Below are 19,263 nucleotides of genomic sequence, written 5' to 3'. Positions count from 1 at the left end.
GAGTGCATGTTTGCACAATCATTCTTCCAGCTGGTGGTCTCCAAAACATTTCTGACTCTTAAACTTGTGTTAATTCACTGAGCTTCCATACTATTTTTAACTTCATTAAAACAAATTTCCTGGTCCCCAGCGTCCTAGATTTGCCTATCAATGGGTTAATAATGTATGTGTCTACAGAGACAAGTGGCCAGATCATCACTCAGCTGGTGTACACTGGTGAAGCATCATTGAAGCCAATGAATATGTGGCCCAAGATACACTGCCAATGGCAAAATTCCTTGTGAAATAAATGAAAACCCCTGCAAAAATTCTTCTCTCTCTTATGGGCATTATATTGTACTGGAGCCTCATTTGGGTCACTGGAACCTAAAACGTTGGCCCCTGCTAACCTCTTTGCCTATTGTGTGGAGATGCATATTTTGCACCTTATCATTGAAGTGGTTATGGCGCTGACTTTCTGTGTTAGGAACTGATCTGTAGTTCAAGAGGACAGTATATCAAGTATTGAATGGAAAGTTTACCACATCAGCCTCTATGGAAAAGTTGCAGATGCATGTCTACAAAAAACACAAACAACTGAAGTATACAGTTAAATACTTACTTTGCTTTGTATGGTGATTCAGAGGTGGCATTTTTTGCTTCCAATAAACTTTCATATTCTTTAGCCCTGAGGGAAAAATATTCATCTACATTCATTAATTATTCAGTGTTTGAAAACCAATTAAATAATTCTAATATGTGATTTATTCAACTTCATTATACTGTACAAGTCACTAGGCATCTCTGAAAATCAATTTTATTGTAAGCCATTTTTGTCTTTTCATCAGCCATATTTGTTCCTAAATAACAGCCAGTGACTTGGTATGATTATTGTTACTACTGTGATGTATTTAAGATATTTTAAGCTGATTTTCAAAATCATAACAAACAGAATACACAACAATGGCAAGAGAAATATTATTTTTATCCTGAAAATGTCATTGCAGGACTAGATGAAAACATTACTAATTTTGACATGTCTAAAGGATCAAAAGACAAATTTACCACAAGCGTTATAATTAACATTCAAAATGTCCATTACATTTGAGGATCCAATTAAATCTTCTATGAAACACTAATGACAGTACTATAACAATGTACCTCATGAGACATACAACTCTAAAATAAATCCCTCTATGAATGTCTGCTTTACTTTGGGAAATGTAAGCAGGACTCAATAGCGTAAACCTGTTTAGACACTTAAAAGTATTCTTGTTTACATTGGCCACATGCCAAAGTAAAGGAAAATTTGAGACAATACTTCTTTACCACTGCTTAGTGTGGCTCCAGCTGGACTGGGCCAACAGATGATAACCATCATCAGTTCATCAACCTAAGACAGGATTCATTGCAGCAATTCATTAACATTTAATATATTTGTTAAAACAAATTTAGACACTATGGTGATGCAGAAAATTTAAATTCTCACTTTTTACAGTCAGAGCCCTACTGTGAAAGAAATACCCAACAGAGTAGCTAGAAAATTCAGCTTTGGATCCATTAGAAAAACTCTACATTGACTTCTATTCAGAGAGAAAATGACAGCATATGAAGAAACTAAAGTGGAAAAGAAGTGATGTTTGGGTTAGGTAAGGCTGCTGCTCAGGACTGTTGCGTTCTACTCCTAGCTCTGCAGCGGACTCAGTCTCTGATATAGGGCAAGTCATTCAGATTTTCAGAAAGGAAAATCCAGCCACTTCTTTAGGTGATCAGACCAGTGATCAGATCTGTGATCCTTCTCTGACAGTGGCCTTCATAAATTGCTTTAGAGGAAGGTGCTGAAACCGCACAGTAGGCAAATACAGGATAATCTGCCCCCCAGTAAGGTGTCACCCTAATTGCTAATAGTCATTCTTTGCTTTAAGCCTGAAGAATGAGGTTTTATATTCCTTCCAAAACTCTTTTAGGATTAACTATTATAACTCTGGATACCCCTATGAATGTCCAGCTCTCCCTTGAAACATGCTAAAATATTGGCTTCAATCGTAGCCAGTAGCAATGAGTTTCACAGTCTAATTCCATATTGAGTGAAAAGTATTTCCTTCTGATCAGTTACAAATTGCCATCTTTTGATTTTATTGAATGTCCCCTTATTCTTGTGTTATGAGACAGGGAGAACAGACATTCACAATCTACCTTCTTCATACTATTAATCATTTTATATACTTTTATCATGTCCCCTCTTATTTATCTCCTTTGTAAAGCAAATAATCCTAATCTTTTCCATTTCTCTTCATACAACATCTTTTTCATGCCCCAATCATTCTCATCACCCTTCTCTGAACTGATTCCCCCATAACCCCACCAATTATGTAATATTCTTTTTTGCAATGTGACCACCAGTGCAACACACAAGGTTCCAGATGACGGCATATCATTGATATGATTGTAATATTTACCATATTATTCTCCATTACAATCCTTTCAGATCTTAACATTTTCTTTGCTTTTTTGACTGTATCTGCACAATGAGCAAAGGTCTTCATTGAACTGTCAGTAATGCTCACGTCTCTTTGTTGAGTAGACACAGCTAATTTAGAACTCTGTAAGGTATATGAATAGTTCATTTTTTCCCTCCAATGATCACTACTTTGCATTTATCTACTGTGAACTTCATTTGCCCATTCACCTTGCTTAGTTAAGTTCCTCTGAAGTTCTTCCCAGTCTTCCCTGGACTTGACTAACCTAAAGCACTTAGGGTACGTCTACACAACAAAAAAAAGACCTGCAGCAGTGAGTCTCAGGGCTCAGGTCAACTGACTTGGGTGCATAGGGCTCACATTGAGGGGCAAAAATAGCAGTGTAAATGTTTGGGCTCAGACTCTGAAACCCAGTGAGGGGGAGGGTCTGAGAGCCTGGGCTCCAGCCCAAGCATCTACACTGCAATTTTTAGCCTCGGAAACTTGAGTCAATTGACATGGGCTCTGAGACTCAGTGCCATGGGTTTTTTATTGAAATTTAGATATATCATTTGTGCCACCTGAAAGGTTTTCTACCTCGTTATTCACCCTCCCCCCTTTCCAAATCATTAATAAATATATTAAACATGACTGGACCTGGTAAGGAACCTTGAGTCATCCCATTGTTAACCTTTTTCCATGATGAAAACTGACCATTTATTCTCACTTTTTGTTTCCTGTCTCTTATCCAGTACAAAGGCATTCTAACTTGGAGTATGGCCCAGAAAAGTAAACCAAAAATTATTCACTTAAAATATGCACCACAACAATTTTTTGTGAAAGGAAGGTTGTAAACAAATTGTAAATGAGAAATCACAAAACATATTCTTTCATTAATTTCTTCAGGTGTATTGTCAGAGTTTATTATTTAGTTTTCACTGACCATCAATCTGACATGCACACACACAAGCATTCATCTGATAGCACCACATACATATTAAACTGGGATAATTTACCTAGATATATATCAGCTGTTATTACAGCACCAGTTTAATGGCTTAGGGTTATAAATATTATTAATAGACCAACAAAACTTTTACACAGAACTAATAACCCATTGATCACAATTTGTCCTTTCATTCACCTTTGCTCTTGGTTGCTTTCATATTCTGATTTAAGATCTAGCATCTCATGAAAGCAACACAAACCTATTTTAGTGCAGTTACTAGCTTCATCTCAAATTTAAAATCTTATAATTTTCTAACAACTGAAATACATTCATAATTGCCAAGTTTACAAACCTAGGGGAAGTTTCCCATGACCATGATGAAATAAGGTACATAGATAACTCAACTTAAGACTTCCTGGGAAATTCTAAATGAATTATTATTGTCCCATGCTCCTCATTTCCCACCCAGTCCCCCTCCCCAATTAGTTAATAAGGCCTTTAAATCTACATTTCAGATAAGTTCTGAGCTGGTTTTGAATAGTGACTCCCAACTGTTTGGTGGTCTTAGAACTGGATTATTGTTTGACAAAAATGTGGTAGACATCACATAACTCATTTCATAAAGTATTTCACAACACTGAGACTCCTGCTTCCTCCTGCTTTAATCATCTAGTCTAATAAAGCCCACTTTTGTGTTCTGAATATGGGAAACCCTTCTCCCCCACATCAATAATGAGATTTCATGAGAGTATCCAGGCAGTGTTTACCAATATTACAGTGGCTTATTAAGGTGCCAACTGGTAAGCCTAAAAGTAAAGCAGTATCTGTACAGTTAAAATTAATTTGCCAAATGGAGTATAAGCAAAGTATTTTACTAAGGCTTTGCTTTTGCTTTAAATTTTATGGGACAATCTTTGTTCTGTTCTACTGTTGGACTGAACCACATATTATATTTTTGCTGAGCCTCTTATGGCTACATTTAAGAATTTATGGTTAAATGTTCAATACAAATTCACAATTATCTTTTCTTTTCGAGGTTAAATGACCTAAAATAACAGAAAATTATTCGGCTACTCCTTGAAACTAAAAATATTAATTATCTTGCTTTTCATATATTTCTATTTTTTTAGATTTTGAAGCTTTCAGTGCATATTTCAGTATCCTATTAAATGAAATCTGTAAAATCATACCACATCACTATTAGTGATGTAATTATAAATACTGGTAATATTTTTCAAATATGCTGACTCATGTGACACATTAGAATTCAAGATGTACTGACAGAATATTTCAGTTATTGATGCCAACAACAAACAATTGGCTTGATCCTGTTTTCCTGACTTTGGCAAATTTTTCAGTGAATTCACTGCAACTTTTACTTGAGAAAGGAATATATGACTGGACTCCGTGAGTACAGTAAATCAGCAATATGAACAACTCCCTATCCCAGCAATCAGAAACTCTGAAGGAAAGTAGACACTGTACTTTCAATACACTCATTTTGTAAAACAGTAAACTCTAATTTGGTTATCATATATAAGATGCCAATGACAAAAAAATCTATCATACAAAAGAGCAAAAGGGGAAGGAAAGAACTTGAGGCAACAAGATGGTAAAAGATAGAATAAGTGTATCTGTGCAAGATTTCAGTTACCATTATTGTTAATCGTAGCCATGTTAATGAACTATTATTTTATTTAAACTATTGTTTTAACAAATCTATTCAAATAACTTTCTTAGCAAAATTAAAAATAAGAAAAAATATGTTAATGAATGCTTAGAATTTTTTTTAAAAGGTAAATGCAAAGTTTGTTTTAAAAAGGAAATCCAAATTATGATATTCTATTGAAGTTGTGCTAACCTCAGTTGGGGACATTTCAGCTATAAGACAGACACCGCAGTTCATGATATAATGATGCCCTGCACATCATTCTGATCTGCAGATGTCACTTTTTAGGCTAATGACAAACTACAGGTCTGACAACTCACTTTCCATTTTAAGATATTTCTAACTTTTTCTTGTTGTGACAGGCAACAAAATTGATTAAATCCAGCCATGGGATTTGACACTATAGCAGGATGGCTTCTATTTGTTGATTACTATTGATTTTCTTTGATACTTCATTTAAAAATCAATAGCTAAGAAGAAAAATAGGCATGGTTTACACATACTTAAACATACTATTGTATTCTGGAAGAGACTACAGTTTTGGCAGGGCACTGGCATCCAATTATGAGAAAAGCTCTTAACAGGTGAAAGCAAGGGCTCCAGATCGATATTCAGTTTTCTTTCTCAATCAGAGAAAGTGGCTATAAATTAGGCTCATCAGTGTTATTTTCAAGACATTTCTGAAGCAAATAACTTTACACTTTTTTTCAGTGTTCCATAACATTCCTGTTAAAGGACAAAAGATTAAGTTTAGAGAAAAGCTAAAAGAATATTAGCATTACCTGGAGTTCATCCGTGCCTTCAACTTTTTTGCCTTCTTTTTAGTTTTTTGCTTCTCCTCTCCATCTTTTAAAGGTTCTGCTGGGACAGAGCTTTCAATCACAATATCAACAATGTACTTCTTCAATGACAGGTGCTCCTGCAGAAGACATTGAAATAATATTTTAAAGTAATGGTATTTCATTTTTATAGCATGTGAGAAAAATAAGATTCTGCATCAAAAGAACATCAAAGATAAATATTTTTAAAAAGGTTGAGAAAATGAAGAAACAAATGTTTATGTATAAACTTTTGTTTATATCTTTTCAATGCCATCTGTCCTTTTATAAACCAGTAATATGACTGAATATTTCTGGAAACACTTCCTGATAATTACAAACCCAAGACACACAGACATACCTTTTGGTCAGATCAAACTCAATGAACAAGTAAACATTAGCTCAAGAAAATAAGTTAAAAGCAAACAAAACACACAGTACTTAATTTAAATGACAAGAAAAATACATAGCCATATATGATGTTGATGCTGCAAACACTTACAGCACTGACTTACCTGGTTGTAATTATTATATTATCTTCAACAGGACTCCTCACACACTTAAAACTAAGCACACGCTTCAATGTTTACAGGATCAGGGCCTATATTCAGCAAAACCAGAATTTCTTTCTTTCTAGCTAACTAATAATGGTAATGGGACATTTAATCCATGAATGTTTCTATGAAGCACTGAAAAAGAAGTTTGTTTTAAATTTCTTATAGCAACTTGTGAAGACTGGTTATACCATTCTCAATTAACCAAAAATGTTATTTAATTATTTTATTTTGGGCGGAAAGCCAATAAAGACACAGCAAAAAACAAAATAAAGCAATAAAATATGTTGCTCGTAGCAAAATCTTAGCTACTACGAAAACAGCCATAATGCATCTGTTATGGATATCTGTCAATATATCACTAAAATAAATAATTGGTAATTTTGTAACCAATAAAAGATATTAACATTTCCACATACCTAAGGTGCATTTCGAGGTTCAGACAGAAGATTTAGGAACAGATTCAGCCGTGGGATAATCACTGGGGTTCCCTGCATATCTTGTGGTGGCAGGGACCGTAGTATTGGAAAATCTGCTTAGAATGGGGCAGCAATGGCACAGAAGTGTCTGTAACCCCTGCTCTGTCTATGATCCTGGCCAGTATAGGTCCAAAACTTATCAGGATTGGCCAGGATGGGGCACGTCCGGGTCAATCATAGAATGTGCTGAATGCCTTATGCAGTTTCTGTAAGTGGGATTGTTCACAGATAGTTAAGGCTGCCCAGGGATCGCAGTGGTGCAAACACTGCTAACGGTCTTCCACAGGTCACTGCCAGTGGGGTACAGCTGTTTCTTCTCCAGCAGGAATGAATTATCTCTTAATGTATTTAACCCTCAAAACATGAGTCATTCAGCCTAGGGCCTTCTTCTCTTCTCAATGTCACCTTTCCTTGGTCACTTTCTTTCTGAATTTGATACCTCAAAAATTGGGTTTCTTCTCACCTCACCCTTTCCCAGAAACATTAACCCATCCGCAAATTTTCCCAAGCCTTCTGTCCGTTTCAGAGTATACTACAAAATCTCTTTTTGTTGTCTTCCATGGAAGATTTTCTTTTTGATATCTCTTCTTTCTCCCCTACCCCATCTCTTTCTATTCTCCAATCTTTTTCCTTCATTTGCCTGATACTTGATTTCTTTTTGTCCCAACTTGTGAGTTCACAGTCAGTAGCAGATCCTTCTCCCATGCTGTTCCCTTCTTGCTTAATTGACTCTCTTCATAGCCCCTCTCAATATGCATTTTTTCTCCCAGGCCAACTACTCTTTAATCTTTCTCTAACAAAACAAATAAAACCTATTCCCTAGATTTCTAAATTTTCCCAATGCTCAATCATGCTCTCTGAAACTTAACTATTGAACCCCAGACCACCCTTGCTCTATCATGCGTACAGATCCTTCCTGTATAATTCTAATATAACCTAAAGACGTACTTGTATTTTTATGTGTAAACTATTACTGGCTGGGAAACATCTTATCATATTTGAGTATAAACATCAAATATTCAGGAAAAAAGTTTGGAAGGAATATAAACACTTCAGGACATAAGCCAATCACTAACTGATGGGGATTACACAGAAATTTTCCTTAGGAGCAAGTTATTCCATTAGGCTCTAATCCAAAACCCAGTGAAGTAAATGGGAGTCCTTCCTTTGACTTCAATGGGCTTTGGATTGGGCTCTCTCTATTTGCAGGGTTTTTCTTGCACTTTCTTTGCAAGCATCTTGCATTGGCCACCATCAGAGGGAATACTGAGTCAGATGGACCACTGGTGTGATTTGATAATTCAATTCTTATGGTCCCACATTAAAATAAGTTTTATTATATTTCATGATTGCATATTCAACTGAGTTAATATTTTCAATTAAATTTGTGGCATTTTTCACTTTTTTTTTTTTTTTTTTTTACTGAAAGCCTTTTAAAACTTCTTATAAATGTACATACCTAAAACGTTTGAAAAAAAATTGCAAATATAGAAAGTGAAATACATATCAGAACAAGTCCAGTTAGAAAAATAAAAAAACCTGTTTTCTACACACCATTTAATAAAATTAATCCCAACTCCAAAATTTTTGGTGCTGTGAGGGAGAGCAAAATTATTCCAAAAAGGTTAACATATAATAAAAAAAACCAGCCTTTAAAGTCCCTCAAGAACATACCCTATAAATATAAAGGGGCCAATTATGGGTTTGCCACAAACTCCAGTTATGGGTGGTGTGTAGTTACATTGCTCCAGGAGCAGACCTGAAGCAGATTCTGAGTCACCATCTGCCTCACCGTTCTCCCTGCTTCAGAAGAGACATATGCTGTGCCAGCATTAGAGCTGGTACAGTAAATGTCCTCAGTGCACTGACTAGCATGTTGAAAGGTGGAGCCAAGGTATGGGTGGTGGGTGGAGGGGAGTAACAGTGTACCTTATACTCATTTACTGCCATTTGCATGTACACAGGACAGATGTCAATCTGAAAAATAATTCATAACATTTCTACAGTTCCTGTTAACCCATGTTTAATTCAACACTTCACAACATCATTGGTGGCTATGGATAAGAGATGTATTTCCTTCTTTCCCCCAACTGTGTCATTTTTTATGTACAGAAAATCTAGTTTAGTTCATTTTAGAGTTTTTGTATCTCCCTCTGAGTCCAGTTGAATTTATGGGGCTCAAATCTTCATTGTGTTCTAACCCATATATTTTCCTCCAGCAGCAAAAAGGATCCAGAAATGTAACTGAACCAACCACTGGAGAATTAATAGTTCTGGCATGGAGGGGAAGATAAGGGTGTGTGTCTCCAGGAAAAAGGGGATGGGTAATTATTTTGTCCAACAATTTAAAAACCTGATACCAATGCAGATATGATCTCATCAAAGCTGATAACCTTCTTCTTCTCTGAATTAACTTTTCTGGCCACATAAGATCAAAGCTCTGGCCTCCCAACATAATTCACTGTATTAAATGAAATAATTCAGGCTAAGGTTTAAGAGCTCAACACTTTATCAAATTATTCTAAACTTTGTTAATTTTGTTTAAATGGTGAGAAAATATTCACCATTTACAGAGTTATAATTTATTGAAAGGAATGTTATTTGTCTTTCATACTCAAATGTGCATTTCAGTGAAACAACTCCAGTCACCCTGTAAGCTACAGTTTTCCTCCTAAGAGCAGCCTCATTGTGAGATAGCTCAGTTTTTATCAAATGTCATGCATGAAAAGTAAATATCATAACACATATTTTGCTTTAACAATAAAAAAAAAGCAAAATGTTTATTTTAAGTAATTCACACAATCCAGAAGGTTATTTTAATTGCTTTACAGAACATCTTACGAATAGCGTGGTCCAGGGAATGGGAATAATAGGCTGAGCATAGCAGTTCTATTGCAAGTGTTCCCAGTTTTGTAAGAATTGTCCATTGAGCACTGTAGTGAAGTGACAACTCACCAGCACAGCGCCTCCTGCTGGTCATCCGGGAATTAGCTCTTTCCAGCCTTCGGCGCGCCCTCTGCAGGCCAGTGTCTCACCTGCCGCTGGCCCCCGTGTCCCTCCTGGACCCTGCTGCCCCTTTACCTCGGGGTTCTGCCCCAGCAGTATCCCCACGCTCTGGGTCTCCCCTCCCAGGGGAATCCCCAACCCTCTAAACTGACCTTGCCTCAGTGGCTACTGCCAGTCATCATCTAGCCCCCACTCACTGGGGCAGACTGCAATCTGTAATTGCCACTCATCATTGGCAAGGGGTTAGGACCTGCTGCCTTTGCCTATCCTCAGGCCGCTCCTCTGCAGCCCCAGTACCTTTTCATAGGCCTGCATTAAGGCCTGCAGCCTGGGGGGTTTACCAAGCTGGAGCTCCCCAGCTCCCTTGCCCTATACCCCAGGACTGCTCCAGCTCAGGTAGCTTACTCCCAGGCAGCTAGCCCTTCCCACTCCAGGGCTAGAGTGAGACTCCTTTGCTTCTGGCCCACAGCTCTCTTATAAGGGCTAGCTGGGCCCTGATTGAGCTACACAATCAGCTTCCCCCAGCTATTCTCACTCCCCTTATTTCCAGCCACAGCCCTCTTCAGGGCTGCTTTTACTATTGGCTCCCCCAGGGAAGTCCTCTCCCAGAGATGTTTTAACCCCTTCAGGGCAGGAGCAGGGTGACCACCCCACTACAAGCACCAAAAGCTTTCTTTGAAAACCACAGTGTGTGCATATACACATGATTTGCCACCTTCAAAAGGACATGTGGAAATCAATAACAATTCAAACTGGATTTTCATACATTAAGAAGGAAACCCCATCACACAGATCCTTTGCCATTTATAAATACGATCTTTAATTTAAATTTCCATTGCTGAATAACATCATCTGAGATAATACCTTCTTTTGATCCTTCCAGAATGTCTTTGGGCTTGTCAACATGAGAAAACTGTACTGATTTAATGAAATTGGTTTAAAAACTGATTTACTTAAATCAGTGCAACGCCCCTGACTGGTCACTCTTATTTCAGTTGACGAGTGCCTTAAACTGGTTTAGTTTAAGTTATGAGGAATTCTGCATTTATCTTCTGTATTTAATAAGGCCTTGTAGAAAAAAATAGTATTTGATCATGTAAATTAAAGCATGCATCATAATACAGATGCACAAGGGGGCTGAATTAAGGTTGCACAGACAATCATAAACTATCATTTCCTAACTTTCAAAAATTTGGCTTTTGCAACCAAAATGATAACTCTTTAATGTAATTTTTAATGTAATTTCCTAGGTTTTTTTTTTAAAAAGAAAAAGATAAAAACAAATTCTATTATCAGTAACATGTGACTCAATTATTTGTATAATTCTAGATCTACTTCTGCTTCAAAATGTGATTAAAATATATATTCATACGCTCCAGAAGTCACTCAAAAGTATTTTTATTGCAACTACTAGAGATCTCAGATCCCCATATTGCATCGTACCTGCTTGAGCTGATTAAAGCAAAATTTAATTTGAGCTAATCAGTCTAAGGCAAGGAGGAACATGAAATTAACTAGATGCATCAATTTCAGTTTCTATATTATTTGTATTACATTTATTAATATAGTAAGGCTTCTCTATTTTTTGCTTCTTGTATGGTACTATACACATTTTGAAGGATAAAATAAATGAGAAACTGCTTACTTATTATTAAACCTTGAAAATTATCAGAATCATAATCAGAAGATGTCCTGTCCTTTTTTAAAATATCATTAAAAACTGAAATAAAAATAAATAAAATTGAAACTAATAAATAAAAACAACTAGAGGAAAAAACATTCTGTGCCTAATTCTATAGCAATACAGATAGTATTTTCCAGAAAACAACTGATCATATTTTCTCTTACTTGTTCAGGAAAAATGTATGCCTGTTAAAAACTAAATAAATCTTTGTGACATTTCCTGGAAAAAGGCTGTTTAATTTTTGTAAAACATTACAGTACAATCTAGCCTAGCAAAATCAAAATAAGGCTTGAAGTTTCTATCTTAAATCATATGTATGCAAAGTGAATATTAAACCAATATTATGAGTAAGAAATCAAGTACACCAGTCTCAGGAAATTCTAAAAGGTAAGTAATGCAATGTTAAGCTGGTCATACTGCTCATCCTGTGTATATTATGGTACATACATTTAACAAAAGAAAAATTAATATATTTAGGGTTATATATATTTTTCAGTGCTTTGTCATTCTTGATTATACAAGCAACATGATTTCTGCCACTTCCCTACAGTATACTATTCCACTCACTAACAGGTCTCATTATTTGGATGTTTCCCCTGATTTTCAAGCTTGAATATTCTTTTCCTAAATTTCACCCTATTAATTTTAGCTATACCCCTGTAAACATCCCTGAAAAGGGAAAAACCAGTGGCCTGCAACTCTGCTTCCCTGAGGATGTTTCGACAGGATTCGCCCTCTTGAGTCTCAGTTCCCTAGCACAAGAGTGGCAAAACTCCTCAAACTCCTGATGACTTGGTCTTGAAGGGAAGCAATAGAAGAGTGGAGCAGGAGTCAGTCTCCAGTGCTGTGTATCAAACTCTCACACCCACTGCCCTTCTAGTCAGTTCCTGACTGTTGTGGTGAAAGGAAAGGTGACTTAAGATCCTTCAGCTTCTGCTAGTGTTCAGAAGGCATAAGCATCATATACAGGGAGAAGCCAGCCGTCAGTGTTGAACCAGCTCTGTGGCCACAAGTCTCATCAATGCGTCTCTATGGCCCCCATGGCTTGATGTCAATTTTTTTCATTTTAAGAAAACTAAGGATCTTACTTGGTATATTGCTGTTTTGCCACATTAGACATGGAGACATCCAGTGCCTGGCACATTCTTGGGTGTTTGATTAATAAAATAAACAACAATGAGAATTATAACAATTTTAGTAGGATATCTCAACTTTTAAAACTGTTAATTAATATATTTTACTATCATAATTTCTTCTAATTACGTCATCTCACACAAGTCACAGTGGCAAGACAATTATATCTTCCGTTATTCATGAGGTTTTAAAAATTATTTGAAAGATTAAACTTTTCTAACTTATGACTCTACAGGTGTGGAACCGATTCGTGTGTTTATCAGACGTACAATCAATTTACTTGTACCCGTTAAAGTGACAGTAGGAGCAAAATGAAGCTAATTATCTGCTTTGAAACAGACAGCATATAAAATAAAAGATCAGGCAATCTTCATTCAGATATAAAATGAGAGTAAACCAGCTGTCCCCATGCCACTCAATGACAATTACAAACACAGATTTCTGATAGGTGGGAATGATGAATGAGACAAAGCCTTGTATCGCCTTTGCAGGGTCTAATGTCTCTTTCCTGATCTAATCTATAGCTTAACAGATGACTCAAAGAGAATTACAGAGTTCAACAAGCTTATTCATTTATCATCTTGTGAGGGCCAAAAAAGGTCTTAGCTGTCAATAGCACAACATGGGATGGCTACAAAACATGCTGTACAAATGAACTCAAGCACCTTAGCAGAGTATGTTTCTCAGAGTTCTCAACTTTCAATTGTGGCAGTTTGGATTAATATCAAACTTCATCCTTACAGCTGATTAAAATAAAACTAGAGTAATAACAGCTTGTGTCACAAATAACTGTCACTTCTTGAAGGTACAGATCAAAGTGTAGGATTATCGTACTAGGCAGATTTAGCACCTTTCAGGTGTGAAACAAGTACAACTAATAGCTCAGATAGTATTGAATAACAATACTCTATGACCCAACAGCAGTTATATCATGCTTCAGAACAGTATAAGAATATTTTCTCTAAGGTCCTGCTAAACTTGTAATATTTGTATGAAATAATGTAATTCTAAAGTCCACATAACCACACTAAATCATACTAAGTCTGCAATCCTGAAAACAATTAGGCATGTAACTTTAGTTGTATGAGTATTCCACTGAAGTCAATGGGATAATAGAGAGATATATATATACACCCTTCCCCTCCCCAATTTACTTGCTAAGTAGTGCATAGGGCCCAATCTTTCAAACACCTATGCTTATCAGCGTGCGTGCGTGTGTGTGTGTATATATATGTGTTTGAAAGATTGGGCCCTACACAGTACAGTACTTAACAAGTAAATTGGACTAATCTTCTTAAAGTTTTTATTTTAGCAATCAATATTTACATTATGGAGTCCCACAGTTTGATCTCTAATCAAGACAATACATGGTAATTGTTTGGCATTTTATTTGCTTCTTGCCAAAAACACTTCTTTAAGTAAATGTTAGATGTAATAAGAGATATACTTACTTACTTACCTACCTACCTATCTCACATGGGCGTTGTGAGGATTAATATATGTTTTCTACAGTAATACAAGGGTATAAAGGACTACAGGGCTGATTCTGCAACGGAGAGATAATGAGCGCCCCAAGATCCTAGTGCATCAATAAATCTCCAGCCCTTTGTAGAATCAAGCCAGTATAAATTCTGTAATTATGTTAAAAATATTTTCAAATGAAATCTTATGCTATTAAGATTGGTGTTCACATCTACTAAAAATTTGACGTTGCTACCTGTTTTATAATTTTAATGTCACTGATGTGAATTCTATCTGCACGCATTCTCAAAAGTACCAATGCTATCTGGAAACAAGGGCTATAAATAAGTAAAAATAATTACCATTTCCCACCCCGAACAAAAGACTGAAACATTCCACAAACATTATGGTCAGGTTCTGCCTTCCTTACACACACTTAGTATCTTATTCTGCAAGTAATTCTATTGAAATCAATCAACTCTGTTTTACTTTAAATCTGGCCAATACACTTTTTTACTCAATATTCTTTTGTTAGTGTCTGTTCAACAACTCAATAGACTAGAAACACTCCTGTTTCTTTCTAGGGACTTTTATACAATTTTACCAAAGTTATGGTAGGAACAGATGATTTTAAAAAAATGTAAGGTATACTGTATCGCAAAGTGTTTTCATTTGTATGCCACTACTCTCAGTGCTCTTCAAGATCACATTACATAATAGTTTTGATGTCTATGCCTGGGAATAAACAGAAAGGCTTCAGCATACTTATTATGATCACTGAATTCTTCATAAGAAGGAAATGATGAAAGTTTCCCTCACTTTCAGTCCTCTGGCCATTTTGGAAATTAATCACAAACAAACAGATCACAAAAATCACAGATTTTCACAAGAAGAAAATCAAGAGATTATAGTAAAATTACATACTGTTTTTTAAAAATAATCTGTTATAAAATCTCTGGGCTTGATCCTGACTTCCTTACTTTGGCAACGCTCAGTAAAATTGATGGGTTGCGCAAGTGGAATAGCTTGAGTGAGAGGTTGAGGACTGGTCTTATTATGGGAGAAGAAGATTGTTTTTTCAAAAAAAATCAGATCTAACGTTTTAAAACAAACACACACACACACCCCCGACTACCTTTTTCATTTAAACAAATTTTTAAAGTATTAGTAAGTTTGGTATTTTTTCTTTTTGGGTATACACATATAATTTTGCAATTTACACATTTAGCAATTTTGTAATTGTATTTGAGGTATTGTATTTTCATGTTTTATTATCTAGGTCTTAAGTTGCAAGGTTTAGATTTATCTATTCAATTTTATTGTGGCATTCTTTTCAGTTAATCTTCTTTTGCGTTTTTTTTTTTATAGCTGTGAGTACAAGTTATGTTCCCTCTTAGATTTTGAAGGTAACTAAAAAGGTGTCTACAAAAGGGATTTTTGCACAGAATTTTCCACTAATATTAACACTGATTCATCAAAAACTTTGGAAGCCACTGAACATTTGTCTACACTAGGGCTCCACTGGGGATTTGTTTTGCAAAATTCCCTATGGCAGACAATACCTACAAAGGTAGGCACTAACTTCACATAAGGATCCAAAAACCATCATCACCCCTAACCCCTTTGTCCCACCCTTCCAAAGGAAGGAAGGAAGAAAATAAAAGCGTAAGGGACAAGGTGATGATAAAGAAATCTATATACATCTAAATGGAGACTAAATTGGTGTAACTTTTTTTCCAGACCCCTCAAGGTGTACGTTACAACAGCTTTGACTGTTAGACTGACAGCCACTTACCAATGTGTAATCTACCCCTGCATTTGGCCCAGTGTTTCAGACTAAATTGACATAATTTACAAGGTGAAGGGATGACAGAGAGGAAAAGCAACCAATAACTACAATAAATACATAAATTATAAAACAAATATAAAATCAATGTAATGATGGATCGGGGCCTTATATAATAAACATAATGATGTTTTAATGCCCACTGGATTAATAAATTATCAGGATGACCCGAGTCATGAACAGAGACCCACAACATGTTCTCTTTGTAATGTGCAAAAGTGTAAAAAAAAATATTTTAAAAATTGCATCATCCTGCAGTGTAAACTTTAGAATGTTTTTGAATGCTGCAATTTCAGGACCTGATGCCTTAAACTGAAAGAATTCTACTAGGATTGCAATAAAAAATCATAGACTAGAAGAATTAGACATAAATAAGTAAGACAGACCAACTGATCCACAGAGAAATTCCCTCCCCGCTGTTCAGACTTTCAATCATTGGCAGTTTTGTAACTTTCCAAAATGCAGCAGATGTGCCTTGTCCACAAACTGCATGAGAAACGGAGTTGACAAAACCATTACTGCTAAAACCAGAAGAGGTTAAGGTCACCCAAGAAATCACATTCCTGCTGGATATCGCCTTCTCTGATGCAAAAGCGCGGCATGAAACTGAACAACTATCCAGTGAATTTCAGATCTAGTAGCTATAAGGCTTTCAGCTGATCAGGCACTTCTCATAGGCAGGTATTCTTCTCCACACAATCCCCCCTCCCCCACTTTTTATTTCATATATGAAAAGTTATATTACAGTTATTACGGTATTACTAATATTATTTGATGAAATCACATGATTCTGTTAGAATCCAAATAATATACAATTACAAAACTTCTCTATAAAAAAATGAAGTAAGTACTACAAAATGTGGAGACATTATATATTCAAGTAGGATGCAGTTCAGATGAATTAAACCATATCATAACCCAGATTCTGACCCTTGTTCGTTCATGTGAAATACAGCAGCTGGAGAATAAACTTTCCAATTAACAGTCACTTCATACAACACATGATAGCAACCCAGGCATTTATTGACAACTGGCAATGGCCAGTATCTAGAAAAACTGCTGATTAATACTGGGTGTTGACCTACAGTAGGCTGTTAAATGTATTTTGTGTCATAATGGCGTTCCATTACTCCTGAGAGACTATTTGGTACAATAACCCCATCACTCCCACAAAAAAAATCTCCCAAACCAAAAAAATCCCACCAACCTGAAAACTGAATAAAGACTGTCCACACATAATACACAGTAGATTCACCTTTGATATTCATTGATGTCTTCTATTGGTGTTGATGAGAATTATGCATATGCATAGGAAGATTATTATGTTCTTAAGTGTCGACCAAGTCAACTGAAGTGAAAGTTCAGTTATTATATTGTGTATTAGAAATAATTCTATTTATAATCAATCTAGCTTTTGAAAAAAAGACAACGTTAATGAACAACATTGGTATTTAAAGCAACATCAGGAAAGCAAAGTGTCAAAGTTGAACTGATATGGTAAAGCAAGGTCAGGATTAATACAAGTATTATATTTTCACATGAATTTGAACAACCAGAGCTGCTCTGAGCTGTGGCAGAACCAAGAGCAGTAAGAGATAATAAAATGTCATCTCCTGATGGCTGAGTAGGGCTTCCATGAATAGCACATGGAATAAGTTGCATCTGGAGTAGTCCTTCTGGCCTGACAGGCATTACAGGATTAATACTTGAGGCTCCTCAAAGGAGTCTATTGGTGTGCCAAAGAAGTAAACAGAGGGAACTGAAGACTTCACAGATGAACCCGCCCAAAGGGTGCATCTTCTATCTGATCTTCCACTAGCTGGAGAAGACTCCTTTACTTCCATGAGGTACATGGTCCTAACAGTAACTAAAGCTGACCAGAAAAGGGATCCTGCAAAAGCTGCCAAGGCAGGGACTACTGATAAAGAAAGAGCATCTGGAACAGGCAAAGTAGCAAATGACAGTCGTACGCAATACTGAAAAGCCACATTATGTTGTGATTTGTGTGTCCAATTTTGCTGATCTAAATGCACCTTATATGAACTAGAATTTGAATATGTAAGTAGTGCTGGGCCTTTAACAAGCAGACAATTCTTTCTACCTCTCCCCCATATTAATAAATAAAATCTTTAAATGTTATTTAAAAATCTCACTGTGAAAGTCAGTGTTTTAAAGATATTTTAAGTATTTAAATAAATTTTAAAAATATATCGAACTACAGCACATATAGTATTTATCTTCTGAATTAGAAAAGTGTCAGGAAATCAACAAAAATAGCAAATGCACTTAAAATTATTAGAAATAGTAGTAGAGGAAATCGGAGTAATTTACATAACTAGCACTTCATCTTATTTCTGTGCTGAAGAATCAAGACATGCCAACATCCTCAACATATATTTTATTAAAATTTTCTTAGGATGCATGTCTTTCTTTTTCATTAATATATACCCTTTCAGTGTTGCATTACTGAGGACAAAAGTCTGATATTCTCACTTTCGGCTTTTCTAATATTTGACTGCCAAACACGAACAAAGAGATGGTAAGAATTAGCATGCAGATCTAAAAAAAGAAGTGATGGGCACAATAACAAATTATAGATACCCTTTCTACAGGTATGTTTAGGGACAAATTCAGTGCAGCTAGGCACTGGGAGGTTTAACACAAGCTAAGCTGACTATATTTAAGAAGAAATAATCCTCTAAGAGGCAGAGGTTTCCCACCTCCGCCTTCTGTTGAGGTTTCTATGGCCAAGGATGGCAGAAAAATTAAAGCTGTAGTCTGCACCAGCACCCTAAAGGAATTCCACTGATATGAGCTTCTCCACAGACTCACTGTATGAAAAAAACAACTTTTGACTGTCCAGTCTATACCTCCTGTTCAGGTAGCACTGGAGTACTTCCTAGGTCTCCAAGTATGCATTTGGGCATGTGCACCCACACAGGAACAGCAGCCACACCTTTCTGCAGTGGTTTATGCCACCGTATGCCACTCCTAAATTTGGCTTATGGTGTGTAAACTCTATATAGCTGTGTGACAAATTCTGAAGAACTGCAATTTAAAACATTATATTGCAACAAAAATATATAAAATGATTCATGAATTGTTGATACAGAAGGACAAAAATAAATACAGAAACACATATAAAGTGCCTAAAACACAGGATACCACATTTCATAAAAGTTGGGCCATGTTTATGTTTATGTTTGGGCCTTATGGAAAAGGACA

At 36.0% G+C, this 19,263-nt stretch overlaps 1 protein-coding gene across 15 annotated transcripts in view; it reads right to left on the bottom strand.

The window, feature by feature from the left end:
• SCAPER (S-phase cyclin A associated protein in the ER) overlaps positions 1-19,263 on the bottom strand; it is a 356,135-nt gene that overhangs the window by 163,522 nt on the left and 173,350 nt on the right. For all 15 annotated transcript variants that reach the window (XM_043523924.1, XM_043523925.1, XM_043523930.1 and 12 more), the window contains 2 exons: positions 5,839-5,975; positions 602-667 (listed from right to left, as the gene is read on the bottom strand). In XM_043523924.1, coding sequence (XP_043379859.1) covers positions 602-667; positions 5,839-5,975 — 203 coding nt within the window. The remainder of the gene's footprint in view (positions 1-601; positions 668-5,838; positions 5,976-19,263) is intronic.

Source organism: Chelonia mydas, chromosome 10 (assembly GCF_015237465.2).
Source record: "Chelonia mydas isolate rCheMyd1 chromosome 10, rCheMyd1.pri.v2, whole genome shotgun sequence".
Taxonomy (NCBI): Eukaryota; Metazoa; Chordata; order Testudines; family Cheloniidae; genus Chelonia; species Chelonia mydas.
The sequence above is the reverse complement of the archived record's forward strand: the minus strand, read 5'-3'. Positions and strand labels throughout refer to the sequence as shown.